Below are 22,270 nucleotides of genomic sequence, written 5' to 3'. Positions count from 1 at the left end.
TCCCTTTATTCTTTATTTGGTGACTCACCAAATTGTATGTGTAATTGGGTACCCATGGGCCAGTATGGAGAAAAATCCCCCGGGCCACTATTTTCCCACAATCCGCCCCGCTCAGGAAACAGAGTGTTGTTCTCTGCTGAGTGAGATTCAGCACAGCTGAAAGGCAGCAAATTATCAGCCAGCCCTAGGCACAGGCCTAGGGTGCATAGTGACAAATGCAGGCTTGGTAAAACGCGTTTACACACGTAAAACTCAGTTTTGAGAATATAAATCATTTTGAAAATTACCCCACAGTGAATACAAAAGCGATTTTTTTCTAGGAAAAAAAACAATACTGGAAATGCAAGAAAATCAGAACATTGGTGAGAAACTGGAAAATTGCAGAATACACAATTTTATTGTGATGTTACAGTGGCACTATTCACAAGTACTGGATTATGGTGAATTTAAGTTGCTTGAAGGTGAAAGATGTTTATTGTTGGTATCCTGGTCGCTTCAGTTTACTTAAAATCCTGCACAGCCCTCACCTATTCATCACTGCGTAACATACTTCTTCATTGGATTTTCCTCCCAGTCTGGGAATTCTGCCAGACTCCTGGAGTCATCAATAGGCCACCCCCACATCTTGAAGAACGCTGTCAAATTCTTCCCCACTGCTTTCGAAAACATTTCATTCCACAAGTTCATTCTATACTTGTTATCTTGGTTGATGTGTCCCAATCTTCTGTACTCTGCAAACAGTTGCAAGAAGGGTTCCCACCCAAAGCCTTCCTGCAGCTTAGGAGCAAAACAGAATCATTTAGAGGATCATTTCGTAAAGAACACACACAAGGTTGGCGTTAAATAAACACACATGAATGATACCAATTTTGAAAGGGAAATTATGCACAAATGTTCCCTTTTGAAAGTTATCCCACCAAAACTACCCATACACAATTAAGCCTGCTGATTTGGGCACAGAAAGTTCTTTTCATAAAAATTTACCCCATATACTTTTGAAAATATAAAAATATGCGCTCAAGTGCAACCCCCCGGGACTACCTCCACGCAGTCCAGGTAAACAGGCAGGCGATTTTATAGCAGGATCATTCTGCTACTAAAGCACCACTTTACCTATGGAATTACCCGCATAGTTTTAAAGTCCATTACTTGTAGATTTCACACCAGTTTTCATAAGGAAAGTACACGCATACTTTCGCTTTGAAGATTATCTCGCCAAAACTATCTGCACACATTTATACCTGCTATTGTGTACACAGAGGGGCAGATTTTCAAAAGCCTGTGCACCGGGCCTATGTCCCGGGGCTTCAAAAAAGGGGTGGGGAGGAGCGGTCCAGGGGGGCGGGGTGGGGTCAGAGGCCTCCGGCACAGCGGCCATTTGCCACTGTGTCGGAGGATCGCGTGCCAGTCAGGTGCCGGCGCGCACAACTTGCACCTGCCCCTAGGCAGGCACAGCAAGTAAAATAATTTTTTTGGGGAGGGGCCTAGAATAAGGAAAGGGGATGGGTTGGGAAGGGGAAGGGAGGTTAGGGTAGGGGGTTGGGAAGTTCCCTCCCAGGTCGCTCCGAAATCAGAGCGGCCTGGGAGGGAACGGGTGAAGGGCATGGGCGTCGCTGCACACGGTGCACAATTGTGCACCACCTTGTGCACGCCAACCCCCGATTTTATAACATCTGCGCACATGTTATAAAATCGGGCATCCATGTGTGTGCCGGGTCATGTGCGCACATGATGCGCGCGCTCAATTTCTTAAAATCTACCCCATAGTTTTTTTTGAGGAAAAATTTGCTCATATTTTTGAAAATGCAGAAGTGTGCCCTTGAGTGTAAACCCTTCCCTTGCTCTGCCCCAGGGCCACTCTGTTCACAGCAGGTACTTGACACACATGTACTCATATGTGGTCCCTGTATGCACGTACTTTTACACACATAATCAGACATGCAGGCAATTTTTGTAAAAGTCAATTTTCACATGTAAAACAGAAATGGCTTTAAAAATTACCATCTTAGGGGTTAAATTTGTAAGAGCCTGCATAAAATTGACACAAAATATTCACATTAAGTTACACCAGTTTTCAAAGTGAACTTGCACACCAGAGGTCATTTTGAAGATTATCCCTGCAAAACTAGCCACATGCATATACACCTGGGGGTAGATTTTAAGAAAGTGCGCCTTCGCGTACTTTTGTTGGCGCACCAGGCGCAAACAAAAGTACGCTTGATTTTAGTAGATACGTGCGTATCAGCTAAAATCCAGGATCGGTGCGCGCAAGGCTGCCGATGTCGTGTAGCCGGCGCACGCCGAGCCGCGCAGCCTGCCGCCGTTCCCTCCAAGGCCGCTCCGAAATCAGAACGGCCTCGGAGGGAACTCGCTTTCGCCCTCCCCTCATCTTCCCCTCCCTTCCTCTATCTAACCCACCCCTCCGGCCCTATCTAGACCCCCCCTACCTTTGTCGGGGGATTTACGCCTCCCGGAGGGAGAAGTAAATCCCCGCACGCCAGCGGGCCGCTAGTGTGCCGAGACGCGACCTGGGGGCGGTTCCGGAGGGCGCGGCCACGCCACGGACCACCCCGGGCCGAAACCACGCCCCCATACCCGCCCCTGAAACGCCGCGTCCCGCCCCCAAAACGCCGCGCCGATCCGACACGACCCCGACACGCCCCCGACACGCCCCCCCTCGAAAAACCCCGGGACTTACATGAGTCCCGGGGCTCTGCGCGCGCCGGTGGGCCTATGGAACATAGGCCCACCGGCGCGCAAGGCCCTGCTCGCGTAAATCCGGGCGGATTTACGCGAGCAGGGCTTTTAAAATCCGCCCCCTGATGTGTACCCAGATATTTTTCTTGAACATGTACCCATCTGCTTTTGAAAAATGAGAGTATATGCGTAAATGTCAAACTCCTCCCCAACCCTGCCCCTCAGGGAATGTCTCTGCTCAGTCCTGGTAAACTGATATGTATACATGACATATGTGTGTAAGATGACCTGCACATTGGATGGGCAGATTTGTAAAAGATCATTTGGGTGCACAAAGCACTGATTTACCCAGGAAAATGCCTTTGAAAATTACCTTCTTAGAGGGCAATTTTCACCCTTCTCACACTGTTGCAAAGTCCACAAGTACTTTTAACCGGCACATTTTGCATCAGTTTTCATAGTGAAAGTACATGCATGCTTTCACTTTAAAACCTGCCTAAGGGAAACACCCCCACAGACATTTGCCTCTGCTTTTCCTGTGGGTACTTTTTTTTTTCGGATTGAAAGATCATGTGTTGTTTTGTATTTACAGTCCATGTCCTAGCTCAGCCCCTGGGAACACCTCCACTTAATGTGGGTTAAAGCACGCGTGTTGTGGAACAACACGTGTGTTTTACCTGCAGGGAGGATACCTGAGAAGTTACCTGAGAGCGTCGCTCCTTGGTAAAAATGTTTGGATTTATGAATGTTTCAGTGCTAATCTCACCCTGAAGCAGCTTTTGCAAAATGACTGGCCATCGTTGGTGGATGTGGATTAGCAATCATGTGCATGAATAGTGAAGTAGAATTTGGAAGAACGAAGCTTCTCACAAAAGCTACATTTTAATTAGACTGATAAAAACTATTTAAAAAATGCATACATGAACTTTGAGCACAAAGTGAAGAAAAAGAAGAATAATGTTTGTAATGAAGTATTGAGTATACGAAGGCTGGAGGCTTTTGACCTATGATTATAAATGAGCATATGCCTTCTGTTAAATTTCCAAAAAGCAGCATCAATGCTATTCTGAGGACTTTTCCTTCCACTTAGGGGTGTGCATTCATTCCCTACGAATTGGGAATGGGCAACGTATAGGGCCTTATTCGTTGTATTCGTGGGGAAGTGAAACGTATCGCGATTCCCCACGAATACAACGAATCTCGACAAATAATTCGGCCGCCTAAAGGACCCAATTTAAACAAACCCCCCACCCTCCTGACCCCCACAAGACTTACCAAACCTCCCTGGTGGTCCAGCGGGGGATCCGGGAGCCATCCCCTGCACTCACACCCTCTGTGCCGATTTCAAAATGGCGCCGATAGCCTTTGACCTACAATGTCACAGGGGCTACCGGTGCCATTGGTCAGCCCCTGTCACATGGCCATCGGCACTATCTTGTGCTCCTACCATGTAAGAGGGGCTGACCAATGGCACTGGTAGCCCCTGTGACATAGTAAGGGCAAAGGCTACCAGCGCCATTTTGATTACTGGTAGCCGACGGCCCGAATGCAGATCGCTCTCGGACCCCCGCTGGATCACCAGGGACTTTTGTCAAGTCTTGGGGAACCCTCCTGACCCCCACAAGACTTGCCAAAAGTCCAGCATGGGTCTGGGAGCAACCTCCTGCACTCCATAGCCTTTGCCAGTATTCAAAATGGTGCCGATAACCTTTGCCATCACTATGTCACAGAGGCTACCGGTGCTATTGGTCAGCCCTGTCACATGGTAGGAGCACAAGATGGTGCCGATGGCCATGTGACAGGGGCTGACCAATGGTACCGGTAGCCCCTGTGACATTGTAGGTCAAAGGTTATTGGCGCCATTTTGAAATCGGCACAGAGGGTGTGAGTGCAGGGGATGGCTCCCGGATCCCCCACTGGACCACCAGGGAGTTTTGATAAGTCTTGGGGGGGGGGGTCAGGAGGGTGGGGGGTTGTAGTTAATTTAATTTTAGTAGGGAAATGAATAGGAATCAACATATCAACATATCGGGGTGCCATATGGCCGAATGCAACATATCTGCCCCCCCGATGAATCCGAATCCCGAATGCAATGTATGGCGTCCCTCTGCACATCCCTACCTTCCATTAAACCCATGTGGATTTGTGGTCATAGGCACTGGTCTGTTAATTTATAGTGAAGAAAATTTTCCTTTTGGTATACTTTTTATTTGTTCACTTGCCTTGTCTCTGATTGAATTTTCAAATAACCCATTTAACTAGGTAAATGGCTTTTGGAAGAAAATGTGGAGGGCATATCATAAGTATCGCGCACAAGATAAACAGAGAGATAAGTCTGGTTTAGAGACTGGCATATTATGGGGCTGGTGCAATATTTATGCGCAGAATAGTCAGCGCCCGCTTTCTTAATGCGCCCCCAGGTGCCCCCCCCCCCCCCCGGGGGCACCATGCAATATTTAAATTTGCACCTCCTTGCTAATGAGAACCCGATCGGCATCGGCCATCCGCCGGTTACGAAAAAGGACGCCAAACTTATCGGCATCGGTTTTCCTAAACGGCGCACAGCCAGGGGGTTCAGGAAACAGACACTTGTCAATTGAGCATCCGTTTCCTGCACCCGATTGCTGGCGCTTTTTTTTTTAAAATAAAGTTTGTGAAAGATTTTCCTCCTACTTAATATCGCAACAATATTAAGTAGGAGGCAGTACAGAAAAGCAGTTTTTTCTGCTTTTCTGTACTAGTTTTAGGAGCGCGCAGCAAATTAATGCCTGCTCCGGGCAGGCGTTAATTTCTGATCACTAAAATGTGTATCCTAGATGCACATTTTTTTTTTTTTTTTGCATTGGGAGTGAATAGCTAATAGGCTCGTTCATATGCATTTGCATGTGATGAGCGCTATTAGATTCACTCTGCATTGGACGCGGGTGGTAGAAGCACTAATCCCCATATTGCATAAGGGGATTAGTTAGGGCCTCTACAACCCTCGACCAACTCAGGTTATATATTCTGAGACTGTCCTTCCTCCTGTGCTCTCAGAAACAAGCAGCTGTTTGGTGCTCAACAGTATGTTTGGTTATATGGGGAACAACTCATGCTGCTTACAACTTAGAAAATTTATGGCAGAAAGTTATTTGCCAAGATTGAGTGAAAAAAAATGTATATCCTACATTTGATAAAAGCTGTTGAGAAGCAGAATGCATCATGAAGAAGCTGACTAATTCCTTTTTATATGGTTTTTAGGCCGTCTCCTGCTGTCCAGCATGTAATACATTATCAGCTTCATTACAATATGCATGGACCTCATTATCCCTTTTTGGACATGCAAATAACGCTCATGACATCACCATCTGTAATAGGCACAAGAAGCACATGAAATATGGTCAAAGCCATGGTGTCAGCGTGAACTATGGCAAGAAGCTTAAGATGCTTGTGGATAATTTTTAATCACCATTCTGTCTCATTTAAATTTCTCTTATACACTTATTTGCCCTTGCCCCATAAGAAATAAAGGGAAAAAAAACAGGAGATGAAAAAGGTGATAAACATTGCAAACAAGATTATATTAACTGGAAATTCATCCCTAATTGGAGAAATTACCTACCTGATAATTTCGTTTTACTTAGTGTAGATAGATGGATTCAGAACAAGTAGATTATTCTTATCTGCCAGCAGATGGAGATGGAGCAAGCTGAACTTACAATATACATACTCCTTCAGTGACCCCAGCCTACCAGTATTCTCTTCAAAAGCAACTGTGGACAGACTAGCAAAAAACTTGATTAAAAACAGGCAACCATAACTGTAGTCAACCAACATGAAACACTGAACTCAAGTAAGAATATAGGTACCCAATTTAGGGACTGGATGAACACTTACCAGTAATCCCTTGGGACCCGGAGCCCCACCAGAGGACTGTTGTCACAATCATTCAGCAGCCAAGGGCGGGAAGCTGAGTTCATCTGTCTACAGTAAGGAAAACGAAATCATCAGGTAATTAATTTCTCCATTTCCTAGCGTGTAGACAGATGGATTCAGAAAAAGTGGGATATACCAAAGCTTTTCCCGGATAGGGCAGGAGGCTGCCCACAGTTGAGTCAACACTGCACTTGCAAAGGCTATGTCCTCCTGGGCCTGCACATCTAGACAACAAAACCTGAAACACGTATGTAAGGAGGACACGTCATAGCTCGTCAGATATCGATGGGAGTTAACAATCTAACCTCCGCCCATGATGTTGCTTGAGCTCTAGTGGAATGAGCCCTAACCTGAGTAGGCAATGGCTTGCCAACATTCACTATATGGCCATGACCACCTTCTTAATCTAGTGAGTTATTGTAGCCCCTGAAGCTGGTTCACCCTGTTTTCCTCCACCATGAAGGACAAACAGGTGATCCTTCTTCCGGAAAGGTTCAGAAAATTCCAGATACTGCACAACAAGTCTCTTGACATCTAAGGGACACAGAAGGCAATACTCTGCATCCCTGACCTTATCTAGGGACAGCAAGGAAATGGATTGATTCAAATTAAACTCCAAGATCACCAGGCAAGAAGGATTGAACAGTACACAGCTGCAACGCCCCTGGAGTCCCTCGAAGGAACATCTCCAAGCATGACAAGGCCTGCAGCTCGGAAATGTGACACGCAGAACAGACAGCCACTAGGAACAGTGTTTTCAAGGTCAATAACCACAAAGAAAGGCTTTGCAGTGGTCGGGAAGTAGGGCCCACCAAAAAATCCAGGACCGAATTAAGACTCCACAAGGGAACCAGCAACTTCAAGGGAGGCCGAAGATACTTCACTCCCTTCAAAAAGCAGGCCACATCAGGATGAGACAACAAGGAAACACCATTCACCAGGCCCCTGAAACAAGTGAGAGCCACAACCTGTACCTTCAAGGAATTGAGGGCCAGTCCCTTATGCAACCCATCCTGCAAGAAGTCCAGAAAGAGTGGGATCTTAACTGAGCGAGGAAGAACACTGCGCCCCTTGCACCAGACCTCAAACACTCTCCAAATCCACACATAGGCCAAGGAAGTGGAGAACCTTTGAGTGCAGAGCAAAGAGGCAATCACAGCAGAGAAATATCTGCACTTCAACAGGCGAGCCATCTCAAAGGCCAAACCATAAAACAGAATCTAGTTGGATCCTCGTGAAGAACCGGTTCTTGCTGCAACAGATCCATGTGCGATGGAAAATGAAGGGGGTTCTTCATTAGAAGTCGATTCAGATCTGCATACCATGGACGCCTGGGCCAGTCCAGCACTACCAAGCGTACCAACCCCCTGTGGCCTTCCATTTTGTGAAATATCCTGCCCAACAAGGGCCATGGAGAAAGGCATAAAGCAACTTGCCTTCTGGCCACACCTGAACAAGAGCATCTATGCCTAGGGACCGCGGATCTCTTCTGTGACTTGATATCAGGCTGCATGTGCAAGCAATGCAGGAGGAATGGTTTCGGGGTCCTATTGCGTAAGTGATTATTACCATAGGCTCACGGGCATTCTCTGTATGGTTTAAACCTATATAATACAGCTCTTACAAGATACTGGGAGAGACAGGCTGAAGTGCTTTCCCCTGTGTAGAAAGTCTGGCTGTGTCTCCCAAGGATATGCAATAATAAATTTATATTTGCTCAACTAAATTCTTTGTAATATCCTTGTATCCAAATATCTGCAGAGAAGCGCTGTTTACAAAGTCAGGTAATATATACAGACTGAAGAATTGAGGAACCTTCGCATTGTGAGAAGTTGCCAGCAGATCTAGGAATAGAAGACCCCAGCAATCCACTATCAGCTGAAATGCCTCAGCTAACAACACCCATTCTCCTGGGTCCAGACTTTCCCTGCTGAGAAAGTCTGCTCTTATGTTGTCTTTTCCTGCAATGTGAGAGGCCGAGATCATTTTCAGATGTTCTTCCACCCATTCCATAAGCTGGTCTATTTCCTGCGACACTTGCTGACTCTTGGTTTCTCCCTGGTGATTGATGTAGGCCACTGTTGTTGCGTTGTCCGACATCACTCAGACCGCTTGACCCAAAAGTCGATGGCTGAACTGTAAGCCCTCCAGCCAGACCACCTTGGCTTTCAGGCGATTGATGTTCCAGAGAGACTTCTGCATTCCAGCAGTCTTGTGCTGTTAGCTCCTGACAGTGAGCTCCCCAACCATGGAAACTTGCATCTGTCGTAAGTACCAACCAGGTCAGGGAAGACAAGACAACTCCCTTTCTCAGATGAGCTTCTTATAACCACCACAGGAGCTGAGAGTAGATTTCCATCAGCAAGTGGAGCTGAACCGAATAGTCCTGAGACTGCAGGTTCCAATGAGACAGCATAGAGAGCTGAAGAGGATGCATATGCCTCGCCCACAGTACCACTTCTAAAGTCACTGCTATCAAACGAGCACATGTAGATAGCTGTTAGGAGCTGCTCTCTGTTGGGAGTAGCAATCAGATAGGAGTTAGCAATCTTGTTATTTAGAAGAATTGTGAGTGGATCCTTGGACCAGTGGCAGATGACCATGCCCTCGGGGGAAGATCCCGAGAGGGACCACTGGTCAGTCTCAGAGTTAGGAGACAGACACACACTAGTTCTTTTATTAGACAATATTCTGAACCACCAGAGGTGGCAGTAATGAGCTGGAATGCCCGGCTGGGCTGTAGTCCCTTGGATACTGGAACAGCGATCCCTGGAGGCTGAGCTGTAGAGAAACTGAAATATAGTGAGTATGCAAGGTATGCAGGGTTCATGTACTGAACCTGATGGTAACACTCATACAATGTCTCATAGAAGCCCAGGAGCTGGAATGAAGTAGGCCCTCGAGGAGTGAGTACCTGGTTCCAGGGAAAGCTCTGAGAGAGCGATGGTAATTCACAGATGTAGTAGACAGCGATGACTTCCAGGCAGAAGTGAATACGGAACAAGTCTGGGAACGTGGGCCCTCAAGGAGTGAGTACCGGTTCCAGACTGTCACCTGAAAAACAAAGGAGAGAGCGAGGCCCCCGAGGAGCGGGTACCCCTGGTAAGTCCGAGGAAGCACAGTAGCTTAAGTAGTGTAACCCGAACCCCGAAGCGAGTCCGTTCCTTGCTAACTCAATCTGTTAGCAAATTCTAAGACCTTATATATCCGTCGCGGGTGACGTCATCTCAGGGAGATGCCCTTGAGGTTCGCACCATCGCCGGTACTTCAATTGGGACTGCACCGCGCACGCGCCCCTACGCCTCCAGGAAACATGGCGGGTTGCAGTGTCTAGCCGGTCCAGGGACACCGGAGGATTTTGGCAGAAGGACGCCGCGGCAGCCAATCTTCCCGCGGGCAAAGAGGGAGGCACCAAAGAGGTAAGGAGAGCGGAGAGAGGGCATCGGGAACCGATGGACACAATAGCATCACACAGTCTGCGAATAGTGGTCTCTAACTGACGTACCTGTGACCTCAATTTCTGAATCCAAACTTCCAGCAGGAAAACCTTGCCCTGCCCCATGTTGAATTACACACCCAGATACTCCAACGACTGAGATGGCTGAAGACTGCTTTTGGCCAGGTTCACCACCCAACTGAGCTCCTGCAACAAGAAGATCACCTTGCCGGTCACCAGGCGGCTCTCTTTCTGAGACTTGGCTCGAATCAGCTAGTTGTCTGCACCAGGATCCCATCGCTCCTCAATGTACCACTACTATCACCATAATCTTGAAAAACATTCTGGGGGTGCTGCCCAAAGGGCAGCTCCCAAAACTGATAATGGCATCCCATCACTGCAAAATACAGGAAATGGTGTTCCAAATGAATGGGAATATGAAGGTAGGCCTCGGACAGATCTAGGGATGTCAGAAATTCCCCTGACTGCATGACCATTATCACAGAGCATAAGGTTTCCATGTGAAAATGAGTCACCTTCAAATGACGATTGACATTTTTGAGATCCAGGATGGGACAAAAGGAACTCTCCTTCTTGGGTATGACAAAATAATGGAATATCACCCCATACTTTCTCGAGACAAGGCACAGGAACCACAGTTTCAGCCTGAGGAGCCTTAGAAGCGTAAACTTCACTGCCTGCTTCTTCTGCAGGGAGTGACAAGGAGACACATGAACACATCTCGAGGAATCCTGCAAAATTCCAGTGCATATCCCTCTCTATTCACTTCCAGGACCCACTGATCCAATATGATCTCGATCCACCTCTGATTAAAGAGGGAGGGGTGTCTCCCTATCTCTTGGTCCTGAAGATGGGTCGGCAAATCTTCATTGGGAAGCTCGGGAGAATCTGCCACCCGAGCCTGCTCCTCTCTTGGGTGGTCTGGAAGAAAGGTTGAGTCCCCTGAAAGGTTGACCCTCTATAGGGACGAAACCATCTGGAGCCCCGGAGACGACCCCTCATAGCAAAGGGGTGCTGCAATGGCTTCTTATCTTCCAACAACTGGGGAATTGGAGATTCACCCCACTTATTGGCCACCTTCTTAAACTCGCTCCCAAATAAGAGCAAGCCTTTAAACAGTATTTTGTAAGATTAGCTTTGGAAGCTACATCAGCCACCAATTTCGCAACCAAAGTTGATGTTGGCCGCCACTATTGAAGCCACTCCTCTGGCCAAGGGACAGATCAAATCGCAGCCCACATCAGCTAAAAAGGTGGCAGTGGGTTCCATAACAGTTTTGGAATTCACTCCAGAATCATCATCTTCCTGAGAAAGAATCAGACAAGAACGTGCCACTAGGGCGCAACAGGAAGCTATCTGTAAAGTCATCGTAACTGCTTCAAAGGCTTGTTTAAGAATAGACTCAATCCATCTATCATGCACATCCTTCAATGCTGCCTCTCCCTCCACAGGGATTGTTTATTTGTTTATTTATTTCCTAATTTTTCTATACCGATGTTGGTATAAACCTTCACACCGGTTTACAATGTTTCTTTACAATAAATTCAACATAAAATACAATAATTCATAAAAACAAGGAAAATAATCATAAAATCCTAAAACTAAATAAAATTAACTGACACATTAAAATTGTAATTAAAAACTAAACTTTTATGCATAACTAATAAAATAACGCATTAAATACTGAAAATAAAACTAATAAAATAACATGATAAATTTCTAACTGGTTTGTGCCGCTTAGAGATGGCACAAACCAGTGCATCCACTTTGGGAAGACGTAAATGCTCTATCACCAATGGATCCAGGGGGTACAGGCCTTCCAAGGTCCGACCCCCTTTGATATTTGCCTCAGGGGCATCCCATTCAAGGTCAGTCAATTCCTGAATTATGTCCATAACCGGGAAAAAACAATAGGCTTTGCATATGGAAACCAAAATGGGATTCTTCTTCAATTCTGAGAGGGAATTCACACTCGGAACATGCAGCATCTTCAGTGTCTCTATGAAAGAACCGTAGCATGGTCCAATACGGTTCCAGCCCCGGAGGAATTTCCCCATCTTCCAGGGAATCAGGATCTGCTTCATCATCAGTACCATCTGTGATCCTGTCTGGAACTCCTGCAGCGACCAGAGGCTAACCCCAATGCTTAACCACAAGATTGTAAGAGGGCGGTGCCACCGGCTGAGGATCTGACCTGATAGGACTGGGTGAAGCAGAGGACTGTGCCTGAAGAAAGGCTTGAAAACCTTGAAAACACTCCACCCAAGAAAAAGCAGCCAGATCCAGACCAAGCCCAGATGACACTGGAGCGGGGCCTACTGAACTGCCCGCTTCTGCAGAAGAGCCAGTCATGGGTGACCCAAGGTCTGGCATCCCTCCAGCCAAGGCCATAATCTCATCAGAATGGGAAAAGCCAAGCTTAACAAAATCCGAAGAAGACAACTCTCCCTGAGCATCCGAACAGTGCTGACACATGTTAGAAGACAGGTCAGGCTGAGAAGCCCTAATATGACAGGCAACACAAAGAGAAAGGTGCTTAGGATATTTGTTTACCAGCACCATCATGGCAGGAAACATGCGTCTAGACTCACACTCAAAAAATTATGCACACAAAAATTAAGCGCCAGAGGCACAAGCACAACTTGTGTGCCAAGCTGGAGCATGTCAAACAATTCAAATTTTGTGCATGCAAAGGGCGCACCTAGGGTTGCCAACTTTTCCATGGAGCAGGACCAGACACTTTGGGGGAGGGGCAGGAGGCCGGCAGCAGCCGCAGCTGCCCCCCCCCCCCCTTTTTCCCCTTTCAAATCGAGCACTGATTTTTTTCCTAGGCAGATTCTGCCTTCCTATCTTTGGGGCTCAGTTTGACTCTCCTCTTCCTCTGCGACTCCCAGAAGGACAGTGGGAAACAGTGGCACAGCTCTGGGAGAGCAGAGGAGGTGGAGAGTCAACTGAGCCCCGAAAACAAGCAGGTGATTGGAGCGCTGCCAGGCTGCCACCACAGATTGGGCCCTGGACTTGCCTGACTGGGTTTTACAGTGTCTGGTTACCCTTGTAACTGAACACCGTACAACAGGCTGCAAAACCAGGCTGTCCAGACAAAAACTGGGCAGTTGGTCACCCTAGGCGCATCCAAAACCAAGCGCACAACGCGTGCTCAGAGCCAATGCACTGTGCAGACAGACGTCCTGTTGAGGGCAGCAAAGAATGCACAGCAGCATGTGAAAATGCCACCACAGCCTACTATGCAGCGTGCAATCAAAAAGCCTAACTGCGGGGCCTAACTCACCGGGGCTGTTCAACCCATCAGGCTGCCCAGTTCCCCAACCCCAACGGGAGCGGGAACGAACATTGGGACAGCGCGCTGAGCACAGAGACCAGAGGAAGTCTTAAAACCCCTCTAACCGTCTCTGTTTCCAAAGGTAAAAGTTTCTTTTTTTTTAACTTTTTTTTTTTAAAAACCTTACCTGAGCTCAGCGCTTACTGGCTGAGGGCAGAGAAGGTCTCCGGTTGTGGGGAGAAAGGGCATCTGCCGTTACCACCACGCTCAGCCCCCTTCACCCACTGCTTTTCAGCTTAACAAGCAGCTGGGAAAAGCATACCGGGAAAAGCAGCTACCGGGCCAAGGCACACATGTGAGGGACCATGGAAATCATCTCAGGAATTCTCAACTGGGGGAGGGACCTTTAAGTATCACAGCAGGAGAGCAGGGCTTTCTTTTCCTCAATTTAAAAATCTCCTTCCAAAATTTACAGCAATCCCCATAGGGAGATGCACTTCCACCGTCTGCTGGAAACAGAGAATACTGACAGGCTGGAGCACTGCAGGAGTATATGTACTTGACGTCAGCCTGCTCCGTCTCAATCTGCTGGCAGGGGAGCATAACCCACTTGTCCTACTCCATCTGTCTATATGTTAGGAAAAGTTATATTATACTTCAAACATAGGTTCCACATAATTCTTTAAAAAGGCACATATAGAAGATCATATCTTCCATTATTGTGAACAACATGAAAGGTCCCTGCCATTTTCCATATTTCAGTTTGTATTCACTGAAATAACATCTATCTCTAATGTCAAGGCAGGGGCTACCATTTATGGCTCTTCTTTAATAGCATCTGACAACAACCTTATTGAGTTTGATCATTCCCTTTTAGGACACTAACAGATATATAGTGAATACACTAATACATTTAAAGAACCCTAATTAAACACATTCCTACTCCCATAGCAACCTGAAACTTAATTAGGAACTGAACAAATTTGAGATGAAGGCAGCAGTCCAGCAGCAAGAGGGGAGTCTCCCAGTCTTTTGCGTCGAGTGTCACATGTATGATTTTTTACCCACCGGTGGAAAGTTGTACATGTGCATTTGATGCAAAAAGCTCTTGTCTCTCAGTCTCTGGAGGCTAGAGTGGCAGACCTGGAGGAGCTGAGGCAGTCAGAGAGGTATATAGATGAGACCTTCAGGGACATAGTAGCCAAGTCTTAACTTCAGACTGGCAGTCCTGGTGCTGCCTTGGAGGAAGAAGGTCTCATGATCAGAGAGCATCAACCTGGTGCAGCAGGAAAGGAACCTTTAGTGAGGACCTGCTCTCCAGGTGATGTATTGTCCTCTCGCATTAAGGATGTGTCTCCCAGGGCTACTGCCCAGAAGGATAGGGTTAGATTGGCCGTTATAGTTGGAGATTCGATTATTAGGAATGTAGACAGCTGGGTGGATGGTGGGCGTGAAGATCACCTGGTAACATGCCTACCTGATGCGAAGGTGGCAGACCTCACCTAGATAGGATTTTAGATGGTGCTGGGGAGGAGCCGACTGTTGTGGTACATGTGGGCACCAACAACATAGGAAAATGTGGGAGGGAGGTTCTGGAAGCCAAATTTAGGCTCTTAGATAAAAAGCTTAAATCCAGAACCTCCAGGGTAGCATTCTCTGAAATGCTCCCTGTTCTACACGCAGGAAGCCAGAGGCAGGCAGAGCTCCTGAGTCTCAATGCATGGATGAGACGATGGTGCAAGGAAGAGGGATTCAGTTTTGTAAGGAACTGGGGAAACATTTGGTGAAGGGGGAGCCTTTTCCAAAGGAATGGGCTCCACCTTAACCAGAGTGGAACCAAGCTGCTGGCGCTAACCTTTAAAAAGGAGATAGAGCAGCTTTTAAACTAGAACAAAGGGGAAAGCTGACAGTCGGTCAGCAGTGCAAGGTTCAGAGGGAGGTATCTTCAAAGGATACCAATTAGGGCATTTCAAAAGTGTGGTTCCATTAATAAGAAAAGTAATCCAAGTGCCTGTAATTTAAAAACTCACCCGAGCTAAAAGATTCCAATTTATCCCTATCAATTAGAAAGGAGAATGAAAATACAAACAAAAAGCACACTTTGAAATGTTTGTATGCTAATGCCAGAAGTGTAAGAAGTAAGATGGGAGATTTAGAATGTATGGCAGTGAATGATGACAGTCTTAACTGGCATCTCAGAGACATAGTGGAAGGAGGACAACCAATGGGACAGTGCTATACCGGGGTACAAATCATATCGCAATGAAAGAGGGAAGCATCTGGGAGGTGGTGTGGTGCTTTATGTCCGGGATGGCATAGAGTCCAACAGAATAAAGGTCCTGCATTATACTAAATGCACAATGGAAACTTTATGGATAGAAATCCCTTGTGTGTTGGGGAGAAGTATAGTGATAGGGGTATACTACCGTCCACCTAGCCAAAATGGTGAGACGGTCAGTGAAAAGCTAAGAGAAATTATGGAAGCTAACCAAATTGCTAGTGCTGTAATAATGGGAGATTTCAATTATCCCAATATTGACTGGGTACATCAAGACATGCTAGAGAGATAAAGTTCCTGGATGAAATAAATGATAGTTTTATGGAACAATTAATTCTGGAATCGACAAGAGAGGGAGCAATTTTAGATCTAATTCTTAGTGGAGCACAGGATTTGGTGAGAAGCAATGGGAGGCCACTTGGCAATAGTGATCATAATATGATAAAATTTGAATTAATGACAGGAAGGGGGACAGTAAGTAAATCTACGGCTCTAGTACTAAACTTTCAAAAGGGAAACTTTGATAAAATGAGAAAAATAGTTAGAAAAAAACTGAAAGGAGCAGCTACAAAGGTAAAAAGAGTGCAAGAGGCATGGACTTGTTAAAAAGAAAAAAAAAAATACCATCCTAGAAGCACAGTCCAGATGTATTCCACACATAAAGAAAGGTGGAAGGCAGGCAAAATGATTACTAGCATGGTTGAAAGGTGAGATGAAAGAGGCTATTTTAGCCAAAAGATCTTCATTCAAAAATTGGAAGAAGGATCCAACAGAAGAAATTAGGATAAAGCATAAGTGCTGCAAGTTAAATGTAAGACAATGAAAAGACAGGCTAAGAGAGAATTTGAAAAGAAGTTGGCCGTAGAGGCAAAAACTCACAATAAGACCTTTTATAAATATATCTAAAGCAGAAAGCCTGCGAAGTAGTCAGTTGGACCATTAGATGATCGAGGGTTTAAAGGGGCACTTAGTGTTGCGATCCCGGTCATGGCTCCCACGACCAGGCTCTTACCTCCCTCACCAGCCCCGATGGTCGGCCAGTCCCTCCGGCGCAATTCCAGGCCTGCACGGGCCTTTCTCTGTTGCGGCGTCTCCATGAGGGAGACGCCCACCGCGTACGCATGAAGAGACAGCTTTTAAAGCTGCAGGCATGGGAAACCTTGGCCGGCCCCCAGAGTGATGTCAGACGCTGGCAGGGTATTTAAACCCGGGCCCTGCTCCAAGAGATCGCCTTGCAACAAGGTTCACTCCGGTGTGAGTATCCAGTTGCTGTTCCGTTCCTGCTCCAGCCTTGATCCAGCCTCCGCTCCTGAACCAGCCTCCACTCCTGAACCAGCCTCCGCTCCTGATCCAGCTTCCGCTCCTGGTCCTGCTCCATTCCAGCCTTGCCTTGCCCTCGGACTGATTTCCTGGTTTCTGATTCTGGTTCATCTACTGATTATCTTTGTCTGCTGCCAGCCCTGAACTTGGATCGTCCTCCGCTCTGCTGACTGTCCGTTCCGGGAGACCCCTCCTAAGTCCCAGTGGCCTGGGTCCTCACGGGCTCCTCCCAGGGGGACCTCGGGTTTCCAGTGGCAAAGCTCCTGTTTGGTCTCCCTGATTCATGCCGCCTCCCGACCATCTCATCTCTGCGGAGTCTTCTTCACATTCCTCCATCACTCTGCATGGCTGGCCCAAGGGTCGACTACCCCAGCCATAACACTTAGAGAAGATAAGGCTGTCTCAGAAAGATTAAACCATTTTTTTGCTTCGGTGTTTACTAAAGAGGATGTTGGGGAGATACCCATTCCAGAGAAGGTTTTCATGGGTAATGATTCAGATGAATTGAATCAAATCATGGTGAACCTAGAAGATGTGGTAGGCCTGATTGACAAACTGAAGAGTAATAAATCACCTGGACTGGATGGTATACACCCCAGGGTTCTGAAGGAACTCAAAAATGAAATTTCAGATCTATTAGTTAAAATTTACAATCTATCATTAAAATCATCCATTGTACCTGAGGATTGGAGGGTAGCTAATGTAACCCCAATATTTAAAAAGGCTCCATGGGTGATCCTGGAAAATACAGACAAGTTAGCCTGACGTCAGTGCTAGGAAAAATAGTGGAAAGTGTTCTAAAAATCAAAATCACAGAATATATAGAAAGACATGGTTTAATGGAACAAAGTCAGCATGGCTTTACCCAAGGCAGGTCTTGCCTCACAAATCTGCTTCACTTTTTTGAAGGGGTTAATAAACATGTAGATATAGGTGAACTGGTGGATGTAGTGTATTTGGATTTTCAGAAGGCATTTGACAAAGTTCCTCATGAGAGGCTTCTAAGAAAAGTAAAAAGTAATGGGATAGGTGGCTATTTCCTTTTGTGGATTAAAAAGTAAACTGGTTAAAAGACAGGAAACAGAGAGAAGGATTAAATGGACAATTTTCTCAGTGGAAAAGGGTAAGAATGGCGGGCCTCAAGGATTTGTAGTAGGACCTGTGCTTTTCAATATATTTGTAAATGATCTGGAAAGGAATACGACTGAGGTAATCAAATCTGCAGATGACACAAAATGATTCAGAGTGGCTAAATCACAAGCGGACTGTGATAAATTGCAGGAGGATCTTGTGAGACTGGAAAATTGGGCATCCAAATGGCAGATGAAATTTAATGTGGACAAGTGCAAGGTGTTGCATATAGGGAAAAATAAACCGTGCTGTAGTTACAAGATGTTAGGTTCCATATTAGGAGCTACTGCCCAGGAAAGAGATCTAGGAGTCATAGTGGATAATATTTTGAAATCATTGGCTCAGTGTGCTGTGGCAATCCAATAAAGCAAACAGAATGTTAGGAATTATTAGGAAGAGAATGGTAAATAAAATGGAGGATGTCATAATGCCTCTATATCGCTCCCTGGTGAGACCGCACCTTGAATACTGTGTACAGTTCTGGTTGCCACATCTCAAGAAAGATATAGTTGTGATGGAGAAGGTACAGAGAAGGGCAACCAAAATGATAAAGGGGATGGAACAGCTTCCCTATGAGGAAAGACTAATGAGGTTAGGGCTGTTCAGCTTGGAGAAAAGGCAGCTGAGGGGGGATATGATAGAGGTCTTTAAAATCATGAGAGGTCTAGAACGGTAAATGTGAATTGGTTATTTACTCTTTCGGATAATAGAAGGACCAGGGGGCACTCCATGAAGTTAGCATGTAGCACATTTAAAACTAATAATTGGAGAAAATTCTTTTTCACTCAATGCACAATTAAACTCTGGAATTTTTTGCCAGGGGATGTGGTTAGTGCAGTTAATGTAGCTGGGTTTAAAAAAGATTTGGATAAGTTCTTGGAGAAGTCCATTACCTGCTATTAATCAAGTTGATTTAGAAAATAGCCACTGCTATTACTAGCATCAGTACGTGGGTCCGGGATATACTTAGTTTTTGTGTACTTGCCAGGTACTTGTAGCCTGGATTGGCCACTGTTATTACAGGATGCTGGGCTTGATGGACCCTTGATCTGACCCGGTATGGCAATTTCTTATGTTCTTCTTATGTTCTTATGTTCTTAACCAATGTGTATCAAACTCCCTTGGGATCTCCCCTAGTTGGCCTTAGATTTAAAGCTAGGTGAGAAGTTAGGAGAGGAGCATAGTACTTGTTACAGCATCTGCTGTGAGACTGCTGGAGTGATGAGCTCCTGTTTGCTCAAAGTCAGGCAGAGCAGGAGATCAGTGTGGCATTTTGAGTTGTCAGTTTAAGAAGTAGAAATTGTTTTTCCTTTATTCCCCTATTCCTGGGGGGCATAGGAGGGAGTCAGATACCTCTCTTGTTTACCATCTGGCTCGTAAGATTTCCTTAGGGTTTTATTGTTCATTTAAATAAATGTAGGTGTTTTTCTGGATCCCTTGGACCTTGCACAAGGAAGGAAAATCCCCGTCTTTGGGAAAGACTGGGATGAAAGAAGACCTGCTATTTCCAACTCACACCCTGTGGATGGACAGTGGTGACTCTGTTTTGAGTGAGTATTTCTGTGTACGATGTTTCCTTTATGTTGGGAGGAAGATTTGCTGCCACATTTTCTGCCACAGTGAGGGGAAATTGTAGGGGTTTGTTTCCCTGGTTCATTGGACTTTTCTTCTAGAAGGATCCCTTGGAACCACCTGGAAAGGAGAACTGAAAGCAAGCAGTTTTTTTTTTCATCTGGAGACCCCCACTGGAGTATCTGCCCCAGGAGAAGAAAAAAAGATTGGGTGTTTTGGAGAATCTGAAGTACATCTGGACCTCAGGTATTTTCTTTGGTAAGGGAATTTCCTCTACGTTTAGGAGAACCCCTCCCTATCTGGAATTGTTACCATTCCTTGCCCTAGAGGGTGAGAACATTTCAGGATAATGAGGGATACTTTCACAGATGCAGAGGTATATGGAGAACAACTTTGGGGCATTGATGTAACCAGAATCAAATGTGTATAGTGCCAAATCATCGCTATTGAAGATCTGCAGCAGTAGAGTTTTAACCACACAAGGCGCCATGACTGAGGGGATGCCATGGTGAACTCATCCCACTGTGGCTGAAGAGAGGCACAGCAGGGTTGTGGCAGACCCCATTGTGCCACACCCAAAGAGAGGCTGTGGCACAATGGGGACTGAGGGTCACAGTAGTCCCTATCTTGGTGGGCCATGGTAGATCTCATCCCATCATGGCCTGGAGAAAGGGGGGCCCTGAGAATGTGTATGCGAGAGAGCCTCTGTGTGTGAGATAGCCTATGTGTGATACATTGGCTATCACAAGCATGCACACACACACATATTGTGTGTGTGAGTGTGAGTCCCTGTGTGTGTAAGAGGAAGGTATGTGTGAAAGCCTGTGTGTGAGAGAAAAGGAAGTCTTTATGTGAGAGAGAGAGCCCGTGTGCACATGTCTGTGTGTGTGTGTGAAGGAGCAACAGAAAGCCTGTGTGTGTGAGAGCATGGGTGTGTATATGGGACAGAGAATGTGTGAGGTAGAATGAACATACATGTGTGTATATGTGTGTGTGTGTGTGTGTGTGTGTGTGTATGCAAGAGAATATAAAGTTTGTGTGGTCCCCCTCCCTGAAGCCACAACAATCTCAGGGTGACTGGAAATCAAAAGATCCTAGATATCAAGAGCATGATATTTTTTAATCCTTATTAGTTTTAATTATTGGGTGGTGTTTGATGTTTCTGCTGTTTTGAAATATTTTATTGGAATTTTGGGAAATTTATAACATTTTTTAATTATTGGATATTCTATTCATGAGATGTTTTGTATTTGTTTCCAATAGTTAACTGACACTTGAAATCTATGAGGTGTTAAATATCATCTGCTTTACTTTTTTGAAGGAGTTAATAAACATGTAAATAAAGGTGAACCGGTAGATGTAGTGTATTTGGATTTTCAGAAAGCGTTTGACAAAGTTCCTCATCGGAGGCTTCTAGGAAAAGTAAAAAGTCATGGGATAGGTGGCAATGTCCTTTCGTGGATTACAAACTGGTTAAAAGACAGGAAACAGAGAGTAGAATTAAATGGTCAATTTTCTCTGGAAGGGAGTGGGCAGTGGAGTGCCTCAGGGATCTGTATTGGATCCGTACTTTTCAATATATTTATAAATGATCTGGAAAGAAATACGACAAGTGAGATAATCAAATTTGCAGATGTTCAGAGTAGTTAAATCACAAGCAGATTGTGATATTTGCAGGAAGACCTTGTGAGTCTGGAAAATTGGGCATTGAAATGGCAGATGAAATTTAATGTGGATAAGTGCAAGGTGATGCATATAGGGAAAAATAATCCATGCTATAGTTATACAATATTAGGTTCATATTAGGAGCTAGCACCCAAGAAAGAGATCTAGGCATCATAGTGGATAACACATTGAAATTATCAGTTCAGTGTGCTGTGGCAGTCAAAAAAGCAAACAGAATGTTGGGAATTATTAGAAAGGGAATGGTGAATAAAATGGAAAATGTCATAATGCCTCTGTATTGCTCCATGGTGAGACCTTGAATACTGCGTACAATTCTGGTTGCCGCATCTCAGAAATAATATAGTTGTGATGGAGAAGGTACAGAGAAGGGTGACCAAAATGATAAAGGGAATGGAACAGCTCCCCTATGAGGAAAGACTAAAGAGGTTAGGACTTTTCAGCTTGGAGAAGAGACGGCTGAGGAGGGATATGATAGAGGTCTTTAAAATCATGAGAGGTCTAGAACAAGTAAATGTGAATCGGTTATTTACTTTTGGATAACAGAAATACTAGGGGGCACTCCATGAAGTTAGCATGTGGCACATTTAAAACTAATCGGAGAAAGTTCTTTTTCACTCAACGCACAATTAAACTCTGGAATTTGTTGCAGAGGATGTGGTTAGTGCAGTTAGTGTAGTTGTGTTTAAAAAAGGATTGGATAAGTTCTTGGAGGAGATGTCCATTACCTGCTATTAATTAAGTTGACTTAGAAAATAGCCACTGCTATTACTAGCAACAATAGCATGGGATAGACTTAGTTTTTGTGTACTTGCCAGGTTCTTATGGCCTGGATTGGCCACTGTTGGAAACAGGATGCTGGGCTTGATGGACCCTTGGTCTGACCCAGTATGGCATGTTCTTATGTTCTTATCTGCATAAGATCTTGGATCCATTT

General features: G+C 45.5%; 1 protein-coding gene across 6 annotated transcripts in view; it reads right to left on the bottom strand.

Moving 5' to 3' along the window:
* Positions 1–374: 374 nt before the first annotated feature.
* Positions 375–22,270, bottom strand: part of LOC115094347 (TRPM8 channel-associated factor homolog) — a 267,622-nt gene continuing 245,726 nt past the window's right edge. For 3 of the 6 annotated variants that reach the window (XM_029607299.1, XM_029607300.1, XM_029607301.1), the window contains one exon: positions 375–777. In XM_029607299.1, the coding sequence (XP_029463159.1) occupies positions 535–777 (243 nt within the window). In that variant the 3' untranslated portion in view covers positions 375–534. Of the gene's footprint in view, positions 778–5,864; positions 6,045–22,270 lie in introns of all 6 variants that reach the window. The other 3 variants (XR_003857531.1, XR_003857532.1, XM_029607303.1) reach the window with 2 other exon arrangements.

The sequence above is a fragment of the Rhinatrema bivittatum genome, chromosome 6 (assembly GCF_901001135.1).
Source record: "Rhinatrema bivittatum chromosome 6, aRhiBiv1.1, whole genome shotgun sequence".
Lineage (NCBI taxonomy): Eukaryota > Metazoa > Chordata > Amphibia > Gymnophiona > Rhinatrematidae > Rhinatrema > Rhinatrema bivittatum.
This window is presented reverse-complemented; position numbering and strand designations above follow the sequence as displayed.